The sequence below is a fragment of the Parasteatoda tepidariorum genome, chromosome 12, assembly GCF_982258835.1.
Source record: "Parasteatoda tepidariorum strain Cologne lab strain chromosome 12, Ptep-v5.0, whole genome shotgun sequence".
NCBI lineage: Eukaryota > Metazoa > Arthropoda > Arachnida > Araneae > Theridiidae > Parasteatoda > Parasteatoda tepidariorum.
Window position 1 is genome coordinate 55,698,316 of NC_141766.1, and position 22,779 is coordinate 55,721,094.

General features: G+C 29.3%; 1 protein-coding gene across 7 annotated transcripts in view; it reads right to left on the reverse strand.

The window, feature by feature from the left end:
- Positions 1-15,361, reverse strand: part of LOC107443373 (neuralized-like protein 2) — a 28,677-nt gene extending 13,316 nt beyond the window's left edge. Inside the window, exons 1-5 of one of the 7 annotated variants that reach the window (XM_071188337.2) lie at positions 14,709-15,199; positions 13,236-13,332; positions 10,573-10,675; positions 5,574-5,964; positions 1,871-2,036 (exon numbers count right to left, since the gene is read on the reverse strand). In XM_071188337.2, the coding sequence (XP_071044438.1) occupies positions 1,871-2,036; positions 5,574-5,964; positions 10,573-10,620 (605 nt within the window). In that variant the 5' untranslated portion in view covers positions 10,621-10,675; positions 13,236-13,332; positions 14,709-15,199. Of the gene's footprint in view, positions 1-1,870; positions 2,037-5,573; positions 5,965-10,572; positions 10,676-13,235; positions 13,333-14,135; positions 14,269-14,708 lie in introns of those variants that run through there. The other 6 variants (XM_016057224.5, XM_071188339.2, XM_071188341.2 and 3 more) reach the window with 6 other exon arrangements.
- Positions 15,362-22,779: the final 7,418 nt, after the last annotated feature.

The window sequence follows — 22,779 nt, forward strand, 5'->3', positions numbered from 1 at the left end:
ATTTTTAAGTCATTTAGCTCACAACGTGATCATTGTGTTTTGAGATTCTTGCAAAACGTGGTATTTGATTACTTATTACTTGCGTTTACAATGCTAACAATACTTGTGTTTACAATGCTAAAGGTGCTAGCACTAACGTCAGATGGTGCACAGCTTGTAACAAGAACAAACAGTAAAGAACAAATGGAAAGAGGCCAAATCAGGACAGCCAAAAAAGTGATTTATTCAAAATCTAGCAACCATGTCACCTTTTTTAACAATATATCTATAAATAACTAAAACAGGGGTAGCAGCAAAGTTTTTTAAAGTTTTAGGGTAATTTTAGGAACTTTTTTCAAAAAATTTTAGGTAAATTTTAGGGGTAATATATGATTTTGCTAGGATAAAAACAGATCACACGGTAGTTTATTACATAACAGAAGATTATTACAATTCATTCACACATATCATAAACAATTGAAGCCATAAAATAAAGCTCTGAAATTAAGTCAAGAATGAAATCTCTAAAGTGTAAAAATGAAATTTCAACTTTACATATTACCTATCAGAAATTAAGTGCATAATTCAGGAACAGGCAAAAGTGAGAATAAATCAAGAGAAAAAATAAATTAACACCAACTTGGATTTTTATTTAATTTTTACCTTCTTAATCAAAACTTTATTATTACCCTTTACCTTACTTTATTACGAAAAACTATTGTGTGATATTATTAGATTTCAAATAAGCAATTTATATTAGAAGTTAGAGAAAAACAAATTAATCATGATCATTTTTCTAATATATTCTTGATATGATTTGTGTGTTTCTTTTACTGCCCTCAATAGTGTTGTGGTGATCTTCCAACACTCCTCCAGAATTTCGAATGGTATCTTTGATTAGTCTAAGAGACATGATAGTATTCTCATGGTGACTCACATTAAGCATTGCTTTATTTATCGAAAAACCTCTCTCAGGATCAGAATTCCCATGTGGCAAAATTAAAACAGTTTTAATTAATGTAGTTAAATTCTTATATTTTAGATTATTGCTTTTTTATTTATAATTAGCCTATAACTCTAATTTTTTAGGAACACCAACAAAATTTTATCAGATTTTTAGGAATTTTAGGGTTTGCACATAGTTTTAGGAATTTTATGAATTTTAGGGGGAATGCTAAAACAAATTTTCACTTCTAACTCACTAGAATTACTTAATAACATTAATATCTTGTGAAATACGGCAGATTTGAGCTCAGAAATTATCTAATTTACTTCTTTTATTGAAAACAAAATTAACCGTTTGAAAATATCGCCTCACAGAATAAGCTATAGTAAGCAGATGCAAACTTTCTAACCGGAATTGGAGCAGGTATTGAGTTCGAGATTGTTATTGTTTACATTTATATAGAAAACATCATCCATATTACAATTTGTATTCATGCATTTTTAAAACCCAATTTCACAATTAATATTTGAGCAATTTCAAAATCAAACAATGTGATTCATATTTCTGTAATTCATTAAAAATAGTTTACAAACAAATTCTAAGGATAAAAAACAAAGAAAGAGCCAGTTTTGTAACCTACTTATAATTATTAATTACCAAAGATTATTATAATTTTGCAGCTAGTTTAGAATTGGGTGCGCGGATAGTTTATTTATTATTTTTTCATCTTACTCTGATCATTAGATCAAACGTTATTAAAGTGTTATAACATTTTTATTTTGCGCTTTGTTCAGTTCCTTTACTTCATTTCTACAAAACTTCTAGAAATTCATATTAATAGCAGTGATTACAATACTTCCTGTATACAAAAACTATATATAAAAAAAATTGTCAATTCTTCTCAGGTACTTTTGTTGATAAGTTATAGTTTCATAATGCACATACCCAGTATCATCACTATCATCAGAACTTTCTTCTGAAAATATTGAGGACATGCTATTGACAGATTCTTCTCCATCAGATGCTCCTAAATTTAAAGATTTATGGCGAGAAGGCAGCAAAATACTTGATGGGAAACTCCCTTTTCTAGTGTGAATATAATTGTTACTTTCTGAAAAATTATTAAAAAACAGTTACTCTGAAAATTAATATATTATTGCAATCAAAGCACAGAAATAATAAGCATAGAAATATGCAATAAAGAAAGACAAAAAATTTTGATGTAAATCAAAAAAGAAAAAGGATGGTATTAAACTTCTTTTCCAAGTATGTATGCAAGTGTTATGTTCGAAAACAAAGCATAAAACATTAATAGAAACATTTTATATTATCACTATCTCGAGTGCTCTAAAAAACTGCATAGTTAGGAATTTTTTAAGGATAGGCAAGATAGTTTTATGCTTTTAATGGCTAATAACAATACATATGAAATAAATGACAAGAATATTTTTGTCCTATTTGCTTTAATTCATGATGTCAGAAGCAGATTTTTGAGCAACAGTAGAGAAAAAAAAGTTGCGTCCTATTGTTGAAAAGTTTTTGAAAAAAAGCATAAGCAACAAACACAATGTCTACTTAAAATTTTTGAAATTGGGAATAAAAGATCTATAATAAAGAACAAGATTCTTTAAATTTTTAAAATATTATTAAAGAATTTTTTTTGTGTAAATAAAGTTTTATGCATTAAGCTTTACAAGATTTGAGTTGAGTCTTTGCTTAATTTTTATATACTACTTATATAACATCCATTTTAGTTTCAATGGCAAATGTCATTACACTGAGCATTGACTCTATTTCAATATTTTTACGGAAAAAATTCTTTTCCCACAATTAGAGCAAGACTTATCTACAAGAATACCATATAAAGTAGAAGGCACTTGCAGACTGAAACTATAGATAATAGTCAGGATATATATACTTTGAAAGAGAATTTTTACGATCTTCAACTGGTACAGCATAAAAAAAATAATGGGGTACTATTATTAGATCATAATATACAAATAATACCAAATTTAATTAAATGCCAAATTTATATACCATATACCACCATTTACAACCATATTATGATGCAAATTATTCCTTTTTAAAGTTGATTACATAAAACTATAGATTACAGACAAAATTTTGGTTAATAAAGAAAAATAAGTTTAATAACAACTGAGAATATATTGTCAAATTTTGAAATACATAATTCATTTAGAATTTTTTTTTATCAAATTATTGCTTGTAATAAACTTATTACTTGTTGTCAGAAAATTTTAGAGAAATAAGAATGCAAACAAAATAAAATGTTAACCATAAACTAAAGAAAAATCATTCCATAAAAGAATTGTAATGAAGTTTAGAACTTTGTCAACTGCTCAGAATTTAGTAAAGTGTCCTTTTTTTGAGGTTCAGATTTTAGAAAAAAGTTCTTAAACAGACCTAATTTCTATCTAGATTGACACCTTTTTCAAAATAAAATTTTTTCACTTTTTAGAAAGCGAACCACCAAGTATTCTGTGTGGATAAATTAGGTCCACACTAATGGTATACAACCATATAGCAAACATTCATGGTCACAAATTTAATGGGTTTTTGACCTTCAAAGTGGCACAAGCCTTGGCTATAACAAATGTGGCTTGTGGAGATCCTTCTGCAATTAGGGTTGAAAGATGTATGTCCATTTAGAACGTAAAAAGCCTTTTATTTCAATTTACTTTCATGGTATTTTAGAGAGAAATTAAATTACACTGCGTATATCTTCCAGTGTCTGTCCTTGACCTTATACATAGCATAAAAAATAAATGTCAAAAATCTTAACACTGTACCGTTGAACAATACAAAAAAATTTCCAATAGTGCACTAAGATAAGTTTAAAGAATATCGTAGCTGTAAAATAAATTTTTTCTAGCCTATTTGATACTGATTATTGGAGGCAGAATCACTACAAAATTCTTGAATTTGCTAACATGCAGTAAAATTTTGAACAAGTGAATTTTTTTATTATTTTGAACCTAAGTACTGATTTTTATAACAATTGATATAAAAATAACAATATCAAAGATAAACATTTTTGGCAATACATTTTTAATAAAAAGCTATGTAGAAATATAGGACATCAAAAAATATCAAACAAACTAAACAAGTAAGACTCTTTTTGATGGGAAAGAAGGCATCGGAAAATGTTTGTCTTGCAAAGTAGGCAGAAAAAGAAAAAAAATCATGAGAAACTATGGTTTAACCCCTTTAAGTGGCCTTAATTCTTCTTCACTAAAAAAATATTTTTTGGCTCTATTTATTGTACAATACTAATTGAACAAATTATATTTCATTCTGATGTCTGCATAATAATTATGTACAAAAATTTGGAACAATTTGTAGATTGATAAAATTGATGATCAGGGTTAAGGAACTAACTGATGACATAGAAGTATGAAATTATTTTTAAAAAAGGATTGTTTTACTAATTCATTCGAATTTTATAGTCTTAGTATTTTATATTAGACTTATGAAAAATATAAGTTGATGATTTTACATTTCCTGCTAAATGTGGAACGTGAATAATGATTGAAGAATATACTATTAATGTTTAATTGGGTAATTTTACTTTATATGTGGAACAATTAGAAATTAAAATTTGCTACACAGCTTAATATTTCTTTTACGAACATGCATGAAACTTTTTAAATATTTTCAGTTAGTAATAAGAAATTTGAGATAAAGATATAAAAATTATTAAACTATATAATAATTTTATGGTGTCATGTATAGGGGAGTATTGATACATATATTAAAGATACAAATTTCTACACCATTTAAAGGAATGCAATTTTAAATGGGAAAAAAAATGTGCAAAATCGGTCAAATAGTTCCAAAGGAATCACATTTTTTAAAAATCGTATTTTTAAAATTTGATTTTTCAGGAAGAATTCGATTGATTTCACTTAACTTTGTATTTTGCCATTTAAAGGGCAATCATTAAAATGATGTAAAAATATGTATACCTTACAATTGAAATTTTTTGACCATTATTAAATAAAATAATAAAAAAATTATAAATGTTACTAAAAGTTATATTTTGTATGGATAAAAATTTTTTTTAATTGTGTTCAAAAATTTTTCAATTCACTCAAGATATGTTTGAGATGTGATGAAATACGTAAAATGTAAAATTAACATTATGGGGTCCATACTTTTGACCGCTCTCCAAAACAAACTATTGGGACCATATTTCCCAGATTGTGGCTATTGAAAAAAGGTATGTTTATTCAAAGAAAGTATGCTTTTGTGTCTGATTTCATAACTTAAAATATTGTCTGCACTGATTAATTAGCATATTTAAAGTCACCCCTTTAAACCATTAAGATTGATTCCTAAACAGAAAGATCCAATCATTAGATCAAAAGTTTTTCAGCGTTGTCCATTTACTCTTTGAGCACTGTACATTAAAAATCAACATTAAATCGAACAAGGATAAGAAATTAAGATATTTAAAGCTACATGTAAAGAATATTTTCTCTTTTATTAAAATAGGAAAATTTAAAAACAGGAAATTTACTATTATTTCTCAATGGAACATAACATTCAAACCTGTTTTTACATCTTCCAATTCAGTTTAAAAGGATGTCAAAATCTTCATTTTCATCCTGGAAAAAGTCATACTCACCATAAACAGCTGGGTATAAATTATTGATGTAAGTGTGATCAAATAGACTCATGTCTGTTGAACTAATAGGCAATATCCAACTTTGTCCACCTTCAACTAAACCTGGCAATGCATACTGAGGCAGTTCAAAATTTGAAGAAGGATTTTCCTGAGTTAGACCACATCTTAAATTTCCTATCCAACCATGCTCAAATTCTTCAATTTCTAATAAAAATATTTCACCTGGTTGAAGAGGTTCTCTTGAAAACGTAATCCCATATGCATAGCCTGACTTGCGATATGCAACTGTATTGTTTTCAGAGAGTATTATATTTCGGCCATGATATTGGTGAAATGTAACAGGTGCCGCATAAGTATCTTGCTCTTCCATCAGCTTACAATTGAACTTACACTGAAAAGATATCATACTTTGTAACAGAACATTTCATGTACTAATTTCTTAAAAAAAATAATTATACCATAAATCAGTAACAACTAAAATAATTAAATGATGGAGCATAGGTGCCAACTTGTCATTGAGAAAATTTTTACTTTCTGGTAACATGTATATTTTAATGTATAAATCTTAATTTCTAAAGTTAAATCATAATTTTTTTTAATCTACTTTATTCTACAAGTCAATAATTTAAACATATAAATAAGGGATACATTAGTTTCATACTATTGCTTTAAATCACAGTTGGCAAAAAACATATTTTTCTTTAAAAAAAAAAATCTGATTTTATTTAAATTCGATTTTTTGATTTAAACCAGATTTTTTAATAATAAAATCAGATTTTTTTATATTTACCAGCCAAATCATTTTACAAAAAAATGCATTAATACTATTTTAAAACAGTAGTAAAGCTGAAATTGCTAATATTTCTAATTAAAATATTTACAATGATCATTCAATTATTACAAACTAATTACTGAATAAATAAATCATGGTTAATTTTGCTCAAGCTATACATCCCAAGACGAGGAAGCAATTTGTTAGTTAGATATCCAACGAAGAGTAAATTAGTTTAGATCTGAATACATTAAAGGAAAAAAAATATTCTAAGTTTCTCTGAGTAGAACAAATCTTTCTTCATTATTGATATACATTAACTATAGATTTAATAAGTGTTAAAAGCACTTGTATTTAAATAAATATAAAACTAAATGAGTATAATTATCACTAAATCTTTTTACACATAACTAATAGAAAATTATGACTGAAACAGTATTTTCATGCCACTCTTTTTTTATTTATTAGACTACAGTGTAACGTCCCATATCCGGACGTCCCTTTCCCGGAAGGGTCGATTTCCCGGACACTTTTTAACAATCAAAATAAACATCTCTCCATCATCCCCTTTCCTTAAAAAAAAAAGTCTTTTGACACATTTTCTCTTTTTCTAGATTGCACTGAACCTCTGATTTATGCATCGAACCCATAAATCACCAGAAAGGGGAAGTGAAGATCTACCAAGATCATTGACTGACGCTCCTCCCATGGAATGTAGGAAAAAGAGGGAGATTTGTTTTCAAAAGACCGCAACTGAGCCCCCCCCCCTTCCTTTCCCATGCAGGTGGCTAGTAAAAGAGGCATTTCCTGGAACCTTTTTATTGAAAGAAGAAATACTGTGGAAAAGGGTAAACGGGGTAAGCGTTAAGGTGGAGGGGGAGTCAAAATGGAAAATTTGAATAGGTCTAAAAGGATACACGTCCTTGAGAAACAAAACATTCGTTCTTCCCCATACCATGTAATATTTAGGAGGCGGGGGGGAAAGGGGGTAACGTTCTTTCTTTAGCAGATTCTTTCAGTCATAGAAGAAAAAATAAAGAGAATCTGATCGGCATGCCCCGCCTTTATGCTTGATTGATAGCCAATGATTGGAGAGAAAACAATAATTTGTTACTTCCCCACCCTCAACTTAAATGATCTCCTCTTTAGACTTATTTTCTTTCACAAATAAGGAGGAAATGAATTTTTCTCCTCCACCTACCCACCTTAATGAATGACGGGAATTTCCCTTTCTTGCTTGAATCATTCTAGTTAAAAATGGCGGATTATTATTTTCATATGTCAATATTTTTTCGTTTTCTATATTTTAAGCAATATTTTTTTTTTAAATATTTCATATTTTATTGATTAGATATTCTAATATTAAAACATTATTGCCTTTAAAAATAATGTTTATTTATTTTTTGTTTCTTAGATTTAGATCATTTTAAGCTTTGTTCCAGAATGACATGAATTTCCCCTTCCTGCTTGAATCGTTCTAGTTCAAAATGGCGGATTAATATTTTCGTAACCGTTAAATTTTTTTCGTTTTCCATATTTTCAGTAATAATATTTTTTTTCTAATATTTTATATTTGATTGATTAGATATTCTAATGCTAAAACATTATTCCCCTTAAAAATAATGTTTATTTATTTTTTGCTTCTTAGATTCAGATCGTTTATTAAATCATTTTAAGCTTTGTTTACCTTGGGGGTCAATTATACGAAAAAATCTATTATACGGACTTTTGGAAGTCCCACTGATTCCGGATACGCGACTTTACACTGTATTATGAAATACAGTAGGGAACCGATTATCCGGAACGATCGGGACCATCGCTATTCCGGATAAATGATTTTTTGGGTTTTCTGAATCGCTACAAAAAGCCGTTTTTTTATTGTTAAAACCAACTGGAAAAAAAAATATTTGGAAATAATCTTAAAAAGAAGAAAAAGCGATGTTGTAATAAATACACTAATGATTATTTCCAAAATGATGGTAAGGTAAACATCTTTCAAAAAAGAAAGAAAAATCTTAAAATCTTATGAGGAAAAAAAAATTTTTTTTTTTTTAAATGGCGGGAAAATTTATCGAATTTCGTTTCTGTTTCTTGGTTTTCCGGTTTTCTGATTTCCGGATAGCGGGTTCTATACTGTATAATAATTTACATACAGCCTTTTTCATTATTTCTTTGGATAAAAGATTCATTTTCAATGAAGTCCGACTTTAAAAAACATCGCAGACTAAAGAATATAATAATAAATAATATAAAATTATTTTCAACTTCATGATTTTTTTTTCATCAATGCTCATTTTTCACCAATGTCTCATCAATATTTATTTAAATCAATGTTCTTTTTTTAAAAAAAATCAAAATTGATTCAAATCACAATTTAAAACATGCAAATCCTGTTTTAAATGTTGGCAAAATAGCTTCATTATTAAAAAGTTTTTAACACCTCAAGTATTATAATACAAATACTTTATGAAGTTGGCAGCAATTATAATACGAACACACACAAGTTGGCAGCAATGAAGGAGTAGCAAAATATTGGCACACAGTTTGACATTATTTAGTTTACTATCATAGAAAATAAAATAGTTCATAAATATATTTTTAAATACAGTTCATAAAGTTAAATTATAAAAAAAATTACTTTCAAGCAAAATATGTTTAAAGGTAAATTCTAATGCATAGTAACAGCCCGTAATGAGCCATGGGGGTCATGGAGGTTAAGCTCAACAATTTTGTGACCAATGGTATGATATTAACCATGTGGTCAGCACTCTGTGCACATGCTGCCTTTAATTCCCAGACAAGCTGGTATCCATTGATCTGAAGTTGGTGGACTTCAAGCCGACACTGACAATCGAACCATAGTTCTTCACAAAGACAGTTCAGTGCCTTAACAACTGAGCCAATGCAGCCATTGAACTGAAAGCACTACTAATGCATAGTACAGCTTTTAATTTACAGTTACAATGAAACCTGTTGACAACTTATCTAAATTGATCTTAATGATCAAGTAGCATACAGACATAAAACAATGAAATTTCTCCTTATAAGTTGACAACTTGTCTAAACGTACTTTTAATTTTTTCTTAGAGGTGGTCAACATAGGTCTTACTATGCTAAACAAATAAATAAATTTTACTAGAGAAGATGTTCTTTTATATATACAAGAGCAAAGCAGTGCTCAAAGAAAGGAAAACAGGGATAAATGCTCGAGGGCAACTGAGGACCCAGTCGAAATTCTTTATAAAAAATGTAGAATTATTTAATTAACAAAATTTTAACAGCAAATTCCAAAGAATTATCTCACATACATTTAGACTGACATAAAAAAATCATAATACCAAGAAGTTGCACTAGATAGGCTTGCTTATACAACTAAAAGATGTCTATTCAAATTTCATTCTTGGTGCAAGTATCACCACTGTGAACATGCAAATCAGGGTTGCTTTGAATATGTGCTCTACAGTTTCTGAGCATTACTTTTCATTAAATTTTGACATAGTGAGTTGTTGTTAGTCAAGAATGCCTTTAAGAAAATGAAAAAGCCATTATCAAAAGCTCACTGACTTTGAAAGTGGTCGCGTAATAGGGTTGCAAGAATGTGGATCTTCAATCAGCGATATTGCAGAAAGACTGAAGGTACTACTTCAAGACCAGGTTGTGGACAGCCATACAGCAATACTCAAAGGGAAGACCGCTCCGTATGGCTGTGACCCTGTACCCTGTATTGATAATTAATATTTAATGTTAAAATTACAATCTCAGTGTTGTTATGGTAATATTCAAGTTTATCCAAGAATACATTTCAAATGGAATATAATAAAACCTGTTAAGTTGACCACATCTGCATGTTGATCACCTGTCTAAGTTGATCATAATGATTATGTAGCATACTGGTATAAAGCAATTCCTTTATATGCTGATCATTGTCTAAGTGAACCCTTAAATTTAGTCCTTCGAACGATCTAGTCATACAGGTTTTACTGTATCTAAAAAAATATTTATAGAATATGGGAATGTACATGGGTTGAACATGTAAGATAAGTCCACTGTAATCTATAAGTGGTGAAAACTTGAAAAGTATAATACTGACAATCACACATACATTGAATGATTAAAATGCAAAATTAAATATAGGATTATGAATTTTGGAATAATATTCTTTTTAAGATAAAAAAGAATTATAAAGAAATTATATTTATAAAAGAACAATAAAAAAATGTCACTTACTCTTGAAATTTGCCGAATGCCCACAATATCTTCATCTTCTTTACACATTTACTAGCAGAGCTAAAATCTTACAAATAATATTTCTCTAATGACAAAATTCTTTCTAAAAAGGAAAATAAAAAATTTGAAATAGCATTCTTTTTGAAAAAAGGTATTAATTACAAAGTGGCACTACAAACACCAAAAAAAAAAAAAAAAAAATCCTCGACTTTTTTAGGTTGATTTTATTTCTGATAATTGTAACTGATGACAAATTTTATTTTTAATTTTAAAATCAGGCCACATTCTTACACATGAAAATATTACAAACACTTATAACACTTATAAATTCAGCGGGGCTAGTTCATAAAAATCCGATCATTATAGCAAAAGTTATTCAGAATGTTCACTTTTTATTTTGCGCACTGCTCACTATACTAATTGATCAACTTAATGATTCAAAAGGTTGGCATTAAGATATGCTAATTAATTAGTTCTTCTATCAATTAAGTTATAGAATCAAACAAAAAAATTTACTTTTTCTGAATGAATATATCTTTTTTTCAACAGATTTGGATTTTTGACAGTTAAAATATAGGGGGAAGCTGCAATCTGAAAAATATGATACCAATAGTTTAGGCAGGAGATGGATTAAATGCGTTTTAATATTAAATTTATTGTTAATTTCACATTATGCATTTTTTTGCCGCATCTTAGGCCTTTTTTTAAGAAAATCAAAAAAATTTAACACAATTATACAATTCTTTTATTTAAAGATAATTCCGTTAAAAAAAATCATAGTAATTATATGTTATTTTAATTAATAAGGGTAAAAATATTTTTGAATTGTAAGGTATAAAAATTTTAAAAACTATTATAAACTGTGTAATTTAAAATGATATAATGCAAAATTTTAATAAAATTGGTTAAATAGTTTCCAAGTAACAAAACTATTTAATCAACTTCGTTTAACTTTTATATTTTGCCATTTTAAATGACTTAGTTCAAAGGAAAATAAGAATTTGTGCCCTTTACAATTCTAAATTTATTTAGACTATTATTAAATAAAAAAATAGTTATAAAAAATTATTTTTTACATAGTCTTAGGACAAAAGAATTTTTTAATTGTGAGCAAAACATTTTCGATTAACATTTTGATGACTAAATTCTTAATGGTTCTGCTGACCAAACTACTGAAACCATATTTATTATGATAACCAAATGCTATAATAAATAGATAAATATACTACAGTAAAATATGGCATATTTTGTGTGCCAAAAATCCAAATCTGTCGACAAAAAAGAGGTACACATATTCAGAGAATTCTGTAACTTAATTAGTACTAATCAATTAGCATATTTGAGGTAATTAAGATTAGCACTAAGCATTAAAATCTGATCCTTAAAAAAGTCAGGTGATATATTTTTTTTTTTGCTCATTGTATAGACAAAATGTAGTTATAACAATTAAAAAGCCAAATTTAGATCAAATTTGGGTCAATTAAAAAGCTCTTCACATATTATTTAATCAATAAAAATTAACCCTTTTTTAAATTGTTTTATGATAAAAAAAGATACTTAAAAAATTATTTTATTCTAAATATAGATCTTTCACAAAATAATTTATCCTAAAATCAGACTTTTTTCAAATAAAATAATGACTAACAGTAACATAAAACACTAAACAGAGTTGATGGTATCATTAATTTATAATTTCATAAGTACTAATTCTTGAAACCCATGGTTTCTGTGGTTTTTATAAAAACAAGACATTACATCAAAAGCACAAAATAGAAATCTGACAGCAAAAACAAAATCTATATCTATTTTAGATTCAGAAAATTGTGAGTGGATTTTTCATAAATTCTCATAACTAGGTACTTTAAAAAAAAAAATTACAGAACAGACAAGTGGCATTTGAGATTTTTTATAAAATCACATAATTAAAAAAATGATTTTTTACAAAAACAGGACTTTAAATAAAAAGGCTGGATTGATTCTTGAAAATGGAAACTATTCCAATAACTAAATAAATAAAGATGGTATAGGATCCAATTCTTTCTTCAGAATACTTTCTATTAAAAAAATCAGAAAAAATTTCTTATCTCAGAAATTGTACCTTGTAAATAAATTATAAAATTACACTATTTAAACAGTACAGGAAAAAAATCATTTTATCCATTTGATTCTTATGAACACAAATTATCTAAGGCAATGGATGGTTGCCCGTGTAAAGCTAAGCACAGATGGTACTAGGGGTTAAAATTCTTCATAAGACTTTTACGGGTTACTACTTTTGATTGATTTTTACACCTTAACTTGTAAAAGTGCACCGTCCAATACTATTATACTTGTAGTGTTCCTAATATAACATGTTCTTTCAACCTAACTTCCGATAAAAAACAACAACAATTGAATTCAGAAGAGTCCGCAAGCTTGCTATGATGCTACCCAAAAAATAAACGGCGCTATTTTACACAAATATACAAAATAAGGGATAACACTCAAAACATGGCTAACCTTACACTTTTATGCAGTGATATTAATTTCATTAAATTTGTTTTAGGCTCATAACCAGTTATAATTTATAAATTATAGAAACTCTTACGAATGACAAAATTATGCGTAAATTTAAACACGAATCAGAATACTAAAACTTCCTAGAATATTAAGCCTATACATACATCGCCTCGTAAGCATAACATAAGTAGAGGGATACACCAGAAGTTTTCTAAATTTCCTTCGATTTCAAGAAGCTTGTTATTGTTTACATTCAGTCAACTAAAAATAGAAAAATTGGATAAACATTTTAAAGATAACATTTTCAAGATAAGCCCAGGGCTGTACTCAAGGGGAGGTGTGAAGACAAGAGCAATTCTCCCAGAGCTGGGTACAAATTAGTTTCTGAAAGTACAATATTTTCATATGTTTGATAAAAAAAATTGCAGAGATTTTTCTTTAAAGATATTTGAAATATTCCAAAAATTTTTCTCTTTATTTAGCTTATAACAACTCAAATAAGTAAGATTATCAGCCAATCAATATTACATTATCAGCAAAAATACGCACTAAAAAACTATAGGAAATTATAAATTTAGTAGGTTTTTAAAAATTGATATTTTGAGAATCAAAAGGTAAATTACCAGTTAAAAAAGGCTTTTACAAATCAATTAGGTTTTTGGTATTGGTACCTATTCAGACCAACTACCTTCGCCAAGGTGCCAAAGGATTTTTTTTTTTTAACTTGAGAAAATCATACAAAAAAACCCACAAGTTTTGTGGTTTGTCCAGAGGTAGCTACAAGTTATTTTTTTTTTTTTCAAGCTGATCTTCTTTAATGATTTTTTAATTTTTTGCGTGTCACCACTAAAACTTGGCAATATTTTTGTTACAGGTATTGATACGGAAATCATCTAATTTACAAAATATAAAAATTACTTTTGAACTGTAAAAACGTGGAATTTTGACCCAGGACATGTAAAACCTGGGTTCTACCTTAGAAAAGCCAATAAAATTTTTAAACTATATATTTTTAATGGTATATTTTTATAGAAAATTTAAGAGTAATTTTAAATATTGCTTACTTTGAAACATAAGTGTATCTCAGATTATTGCACTCATTAGAACTTTAATTTCACTGCAACCATTCATAATCCTTTGTAAGAAAATTTTTTTTAAAAGTTCCCGTATTGTACCTGCGCCAAAAAATCTTCAAATTTTGGCTATACCCGGGCAGTGGCATGCCAGAAACTAAAAACAACATCACAGAAAGGAAACAACTTAATTGGTAGAATTCAAAGCTCAGATAAACCACTACATATCTCTATTTATTAAGTGAAAAATTCCTTTGGCAACCTTGCAAAGGTAATTGGCGCAAACAGGTACCAATACGGAAATTTTGCAAAAAATTAGTGCACCTTTCAAAATAAAAAACACATTCCCATTACTTGAAAAACAAACTTATGTATGAAGTTTATATACACAGTTGGAAAAAAATATGACTACTTTTAGAGAATTAAGAACACCATTACACAAAATTGCGAATGTAAAAGAATACATTACAATGCATGCATATTAAACTGGAGTAATATTATTTGCTTAAGTGGTGTGACACCTAATACTGAAAATATACAGCAGCATAGAAAGATAACACATACATAATTTATTATTTTCCCTTCACATATTATTATTCGTTTAGTGAAAACTGAAATACGTGTTCAGTCCCTTATCTTTGAGCACTGGCTTGTTTCTTTCCTCAAATTTAGTAAATAATGCCCAAAATTAAGAAATATCAAGAAATTTCAATAAATTTTGTAACATCTAATACAAGGAAATACAAATTATGTACTCAAAAATAACAAAAAAAATCCACAATTAAAGCACTTAGAATCATTGAAATTTTACTTTATAATAAATTGACTTATTAAACGTTATCTCCAACAACATAGTCGGCATCGCATAGAATGTTAAGCTTGTGATGTCATAGCAAGTTTGTTAACATAATACTGTATACACATATATAACTTAAAATGAGATGTCCTTTGTGTTTTGTTTTGAATTATACGCTAATAACGAAAATAAAACTAACTATCATTTTAATTACTATTTTTTAATGTACGTGAAAATGCTTTCGACTGCCTTTTTCTGCTCTATACGATCTCCTTTTAAAAACACCACTTAACCGCCTCGGTGACCAGACTAAAAAGTTAAATGTTATACATATAGGTAGCGCTTTATAAAATTACTAGGAATTTTGAAACAAACGAATACGCCATCTGGGGATGTCTTTGGCCCTTCCCTCTCCTCCCTCTACTTGGACAGATACGAGTATATTACATGTCACGATGTCTTACTTAAATTTTCAAGATTGAAATCTGGTTGTCATGAGCATGAAATAATTAAAAGAAGTTGTTGACATCTAAGTTATTTATTTACTTTTCATTTAATGGTAATTTTTTTATCTGTTTTATAAAGATTATATGCGTATGGCTTTTATTAAATTAAAAAGTAATCGTATAATATTTTCTTTATACATATTTCATGACAAAGTTATTTAGTCACCGTCTTATATTTATTAGACGGTAAGTAGTTATACATCCTTTTTAATAAGTTATATTTACTTTCAATTAAATTTTATGAGAAAAAGTATACACGCAACGTAAACAATAAAGCACTTAATCACTATTTGAAGTTCACAGACAGTATTATGATTTAACTTTTCACTAAATTGCAGAAATTGAAGGGGATTTAATTATCGAAGATGTCAACCTTCATCTATCAAAAGGTACCTCAAGATAGAATCAAGTTAACATGTCTTATATACTAGTGAATTGGTAATTTATATTTATAGTGGTAGTTAAGTCACATTACTCCCCTTCCAGAATTTTATCAGTGAGAGAATTCGATGAACAAATACCACTAGTTGATTTATGCTGTTTTTCTTATATCATTTTTGCTCATTATATGTTTTCTTCACTTTTGTTTATCTACGACATTTCGCTCATTTTTTCCCTTCATTTTTAATTTATATCATTTCGTTCATTTTTTTTTTGTTTTGTTTATTGCTCGGAAGACTTTCATTTACCTCGTGGGATTTCTTTTTTTTTTTGTTTTTTTGAGTACCATATTTTAACCAAATTAACTGTTTAATGTGGACTATCCATCGATATTGGCAAGTTCATGTCACTTCCGCAGGTCACCATTGAGGGGAATTTAATTATCGACGATGTCAAGCTTCACCTTTAAAAAGTACCTCAAGATAGAATCCAGTTAACATGTCCTACATACTAGTGAATTGGTATTTAATATTTATAGTGCTAGTTACGCCGCAGCCCCCCCCCCCCTCCAGTGACACTGTTACTTTAAATAAAAGACCTCTCTTGTAATAGGTGATGAAGATGCATGGAATGTTCAGCCTAAACTAAGCGAAAAATGTTGAGTCTTGATTTTTAGCATAGGGTGTTGGAAGAGAAGAAAGAGATTTATCTGGAGGAGAACATTTGAGGGTTTGCTTTATGGTCAATTTAAATTTGTTTTTGTTAGAAAATATTGAAATTAATTCACTTAACGGCTAAAACTAAACAGAAGCAAAATATTTTAATTTTCATAATAGTATTAATAATGATTTAGTTAAAGAACAATAAAATGAAAGAAATAGTCAATTTAGCACCCTTTTTCGAAATTTGTACCTATGGCAAAATGCCCCACTTGCCATGCCCTAGATATGGCACTAAATGGCTTCCCCGCTTTTGTACCCCGTCGACCTGTGCTTGAAATCGAGCACTTTACAGTATAACAGTTTAACGAAGACCAATACCGCACACCCTCGGTCCTTACGCATCCTGAGCAAAGTGGTCACCCTTCGCACACTGAGTGCAACCAGTGATGCTTGACTTCGGTGTTCTACTGGGTACCGTATCTTTGCGATTAGTTCACTGCGAGACCATGGTGCAGCTGCTTATGTGCACCAGCTTTTAATCCACAAGTAATCTTCTGTATTGTGGTGCATCTATCCGCTGTTACAATGCGGACTAGCCTCCTAAAATTTTGCTGTTGCCCGTGCAGCTGTCTTTGGTAGTGGTGGTTTTACCGGAACCGATGTATACTCACGGTATACCTTAGACCAGTGGTCGGCAAACTTATTAGCCAAAGAGCCAAATATGAACATTACAACAATTTTAAAAAAAATTGGGAGCCAAATGTGCTTGTTTAGTAAACTTTTATTACACTAAATAAGTAGTACACTAAATAAAACTAAATTCCATACTTAATAAATATTTATTAATGCGAACAATGTGCTTGCATCTCTTTGGAAAGTTTGAGTAAGTCAGGTTTGTATGTTGTTGTTTTTAATTTTAGGCATTATTCCAAGTTCTCATCAGACGACTTCTCAGTTTACTCTTGATAATGTTCATGCTTGAAAAAGAATGTTCGCATATATATGTAGAACCGAAAAGGGAAAGAGCTTTTTCCGCTGATCGTAAGAGTCAGGAATACCATTCGAAGCGTTGAAAATGATCATGTCTTCCTTCTCCAGGTTATTCAAAGCAGACCACTTGCGTTGTGAACTAAGATCAAATTTTTTCTTCTCCAATATTTCCAATTCATCACAAAGACGTTCGAATTTAGAGCGCCACATCTCCTTGTTTTTTAAATCCAGCAATTGTATTTAAAAGCTACCAATTTCAATTTCAAAAGGAGAAAATTTCGACTCGGTTATCGTAGCGTTAAGAGGATTCTGACAAATGCTAAAGTTGCTCTGCTGTTTTTAAATTCCTGAAACCTGCTGAGAAATGCTTTCCTCATATTTAAAATTATTGTTTTAAAATGGTGTTTATATATAGAGGAATTATTTTCTTGGCGATGCTTCATCAGGCTCGGAAAGTGAAACAATGTTTCCCTTTCGAAATTCTGATCAAAAATGGATAATTTATTTTTGAATGTTATTACTTCTTCTAACATCGAAAAAATTAAGTTTCCTTTCCCTTGTAGTTTACGATTTAGCTGATTTAGATGAGACGTAACGTCTACCATGAAATTAAAGTTTTGGATCCACTGATCGTCTGTTAGCTCTGGATAGTGGATAGTTCCCTTCTCAAGGAGAAATGCTTTAATTTCCGGAAAAAGGGACATGAAACGTTCTAAAACGTTCCCTCTTGATAACCAACGTACCTTGTTATGAAGCAGAAGATCAGCGTACTCACTCTCCATTTCAAATAAAAATTCTTTGAATTGGCGATGATTAAGAGCTTTAGCTAAAATGGAGTTGATAATGGTAATCACTAATTCCATAACTTTACAAATTTCATCCGGAAATGTTTGCGCATGAGTGAATGAGACAATGGTAAACAAGTATCTCGTGATTAATTTTTTCTTTCAATATAGCAACAAACCCTTTTCTTACGCCGATCATACTTCTGGCCTCATCTGTTCAAATCGACACAATTTTATCGAGGGGAATATGATGTTTTTCCATACACTCAATTACAGCATTTGTGATATCTTCTGACCTCTCCACCCGTCTGACCTTTGAGTGACAATAATCCTAAAAGTTCTTCTTTAGGGCCAGAATGAGACATAAATCTTACAGAAAGTGAAACTTGCGTATCATTATGTCACAAGACTCGTCAACTGCAATTGATTAAGCCGAAATAAATTTCAGATCTTCGATATGCTGGGTGGTTATATTCGAATACATTTTAATTGTTCTATCTTTAATGGTTTTGGCAGACAATGGTACCTCTTTAACTGTTTTCAGAATATCTGCTTTGTTCTTAAAATCCCGAAATAGCTCTTCGGATTAATTTATCAAAATGAGATGTAATTTTTTTCTTACCAATTTTTTTTTAAATGAAAATATTATTGCGCCTTCCGTGGATATTTGTGCCAGAGCCGCACTTAAGGAGCCAAAGAGCCACATGCGGCTCTGGAGCCGCACTTTGCCGACCACTGCCTTAGACATAAAGGAGCGTGAATATCCGAGTGTGCGTACTAATTCTGACATGAAGGGACTCATGCGTTAAGTTCCAGAGTACCCAACTATCCAATAACCGGTTCACAGATGACGTACCTCCTGACTGTTACTTTGCTTCTTATGCTCATGAGCTGGATTCTAGTACATATGATGCTCTTCTAAATCTGAGTATAATTTGTTTATAGAAAGAACTCCCCTAGCCACAAAGTCTAAGACCGTCTGCTGCTTTGGAAACAAGAAACAACGCATTCAAAGAGGAGAGCATCTCTCTTCTCTGATTCTCTTTCTCTTGTTGACCCGGGCTATGACCTATTGATCGAACATCTCTTCTGGAAATAGATAAATCTCGTAACCATAGACTACGTCACTGCTCCAGACGAATGACGACAGGTCCACAATAAGTTATTTTTCTGGTATAGTATATGACATCGAGCAGTTTCCCGCGTAAGCTACGTATCCGAGCTTCTTCTCCTTTCTACATTCTTAGGCTTGACCTTCCTTCTAAGAAGAGCAATATTTTGTGCTTTTTTTTAATTGAAAAAGACTTTTGATATGTGAGTTACAGTTGTTAGATCAATCAAGAAACAAAATAAAAATAAATTTTTAACGAAATAAAAAGTTGCATTGTAATTGCGTATTTTATTTTGTAAATCTTTTTTATCGAAAGAAAATTCAATTGTGCAATGATTACATCACTATTTTTAATATAGTTTAATATTTATTCATTGAGTACAACAATAAAGTTTTATTATGAATTTGAAAGATACGAAACTGATTTTCAAATTTGAATTCCGCTGAAGAAAATTCTTTTAACTATAACTTATTATTTAATGAAATGCAACAAATTGATTTTTTAAATAATTAATTTCTTACCAACTCATTATAAATATGATTAACTCAATTAAAATTAAATTTGCATATCATATTATTCTTTAAACTTTTCTTCTAATTGAATTTAGCATTTGTTCATAAAACTATATTATTTGCTATACATACAGGGCCGTCTTAATAGCATACAGCGCCCCCAGGCACAAAAATATTTTAGACCCCTATAACATATCATAATGTTTAAAAACGAACTAAAAAACTTCACATACATAAAATAAATCAATTTTTAAATATGATGCAATAATTTTAACAAATTTAAATACATTTCGATTACCCCCTAAACTCAAAAAAAGCATTTTTAAACCAGTTGTAATCCTCAAATAATAAAATATTTTTCAAAATCATGGAAGTTAAATAAAATAATTGAATTAAATTAAATAATCATAAGGGTATAACAAATTAAAATAAATTCAAAAGGTATGAATTGTTTTGTCTAACTAGATAGTTATTAAAACATCTTTCAATGCCCAAGTACCTAAAATTTTCATTGGAACGTAGAAAAATAGATTTCGGTTGCCTTTTTTAAGTTTTCTTGTTGATAAACTATTCAAATTATTGGCGATTGCATGATAATCAATCACTATTTGTAGAAAAAAAATGCACACTTTATATAATAGAATATATTTATTTTCAAAAATATATATGGCAATGTTGTTTATTCTTTAAACACAATTTATAAAAAGTAAAATTCTCAAGGGCCCCCGGGCACTGCCCAGGTGTGCCCATGCTTAAAGACGGTACATAGGCATAAAGTTTCAGTTTTAGAGATTTTAAGCGGACTAAACTTTTTAGCCACAACTATTTTATTTTCATAAAAAAAAAAAGATTTTTTAAAAAATATTAACAGATATAATATGAATGAATGAAGTACTTTTTGATGACTGAAATCATACAATTTCTGCTGTAAGTGGAAGAAAAAGGCCTTTAATTAATTTCAAAACACTTCAACACGCCACTTCATTGAGGTAAGAGAATATAAGTGTATACATAGTTTAATTTAAAACTCAACATTTTAAAAAGACGAAAGTTTCTCGCTAACTTCAATATTTAATCGCTAATAAAAACCTATCGAGTGGAAATTTCAACTAAGCACAGATGGCGCTAGGGGTTTAAATTCCACGTAAAACTTCTGGTTTACTACTTTTGCGCATTTATTATGTATTTCTCCTTTTCCCTGGGGCTATGTGGCTACTGTGCACCTGAGAAGCTCGGGGGTAATACCTCGAAGAAGGCGAGGCAGTCTGCCACAAAACCTCTTCTCTCTCTCAAACTTGTTTGTTCAATCTCACTACTTCATTCTAATTTTCTCTCAGTAAAAGATACTGAACCCCAACTTTCACTTTTCAGTTGCGCTTCGGCGATTTATTATTTATTTCCACTCAGATGAATTAGTTGGAGCCCCTAGCGGGGCTGATGCTAAGATAACCAACACATATGATATGATATGATTTACTACTTCCGATTGACTTATTATGACTAAGCTTGAAAATGAGAGACATCAAATATTATACTTTTAGTATTTACGTGTACTTTTAGTATAACGTGTTTTTTAAATTTAAATGAAACGAACAACATTCTTAAATTTATTTCAGGCTCACAACAAATTAGAATTTATAAATTTCATAAAACTCTTATGAATGGTAAAATTACGCATAAATTTAAACATACATCACATAAATAAAAGTTCCTAGAATATTAAGCATGTTCACACGTCGCCTCGTAAGTAAAGCATAAGTGCAGGTGTGGTGTAACTATAGTTACGCCGCAAATTAAAACCCTCTTCAATTAATGTGGCTTAACTACCACTGCAAATATTGAATACCAATTCACTAGTATATAAGACATGTTAACTTGAATCTATCACGAGGTACCTTTTGATAGATGAAGGGTGACATAGTCTAAAAATTAAAACCCCCTTCAATTAATGTGGCGTAACTACCACTGCAAATATTGAATACCATTTCACTAGTATATAAGACATGTTAACCTGAATCTATCATTAGGCACCTTTTGATAGATGAAGGTTGGCATAGTCGTTTTATAATTCCCCTCAGAGAGATACACCGGAAGTTTTTTAAATTTCTTCTGGGTTTAGGTAGTTGATATTGCTTACATTAAGTCAGAATTCCATAGTTATTAATTTTTTTCTGAGCTAACAGCTTTTTTTCCCATCGTAAGTACCTAACATTTTGATTGCATAGTTAAGGTTTCTCGGGCAACGAAAGAAAATCTAATTTTATATATTAGAAAATGTATATTTAGCTCATAGTATTAATATTCAATACAGATAGTAATTATTTTCTCTATATAGCAAATTATATTAATAATAGTAGAGTAAGGTAAAACTGGGATGAGCAGCAAAATAAATATGATAGAAAAAATTTCGTTACGTCATAAAATTTATACAGTGGCAAAATTCATAGTGGATAATTTCGTCATTCAACCATCCCATCAGTTATATCTACCTATATAATATATAAGTTTTTTTTTGTAATTGCAATTTTCGCACGCTAATAAAATAACACATTCTTACGAAATGAAAAACAATGTTGAAATAGCGAAAATATTATGCTAGTTAATTAAATATATTTCTGATTTGTTCAAAATTGATTAATGAATGAAACAATATTATCTCCATGTTAGTTGTTTAAACTCGCAACAGAGAGCGACACCATATTTTACATTTTGCTTTAGTTGTTGGGTTAAATAAAATGATTCCGTTAGATGGCGACACCATATCTAACAAAAAATTGAGACTAGAAATCCAAAAACTATAAGTGACATACATTTTATTTTTATGAAATTAAGGCGGACAATTCAATTAATGTGATAAGTTACTATTTTTTTCACCAAATAAATTTACACAT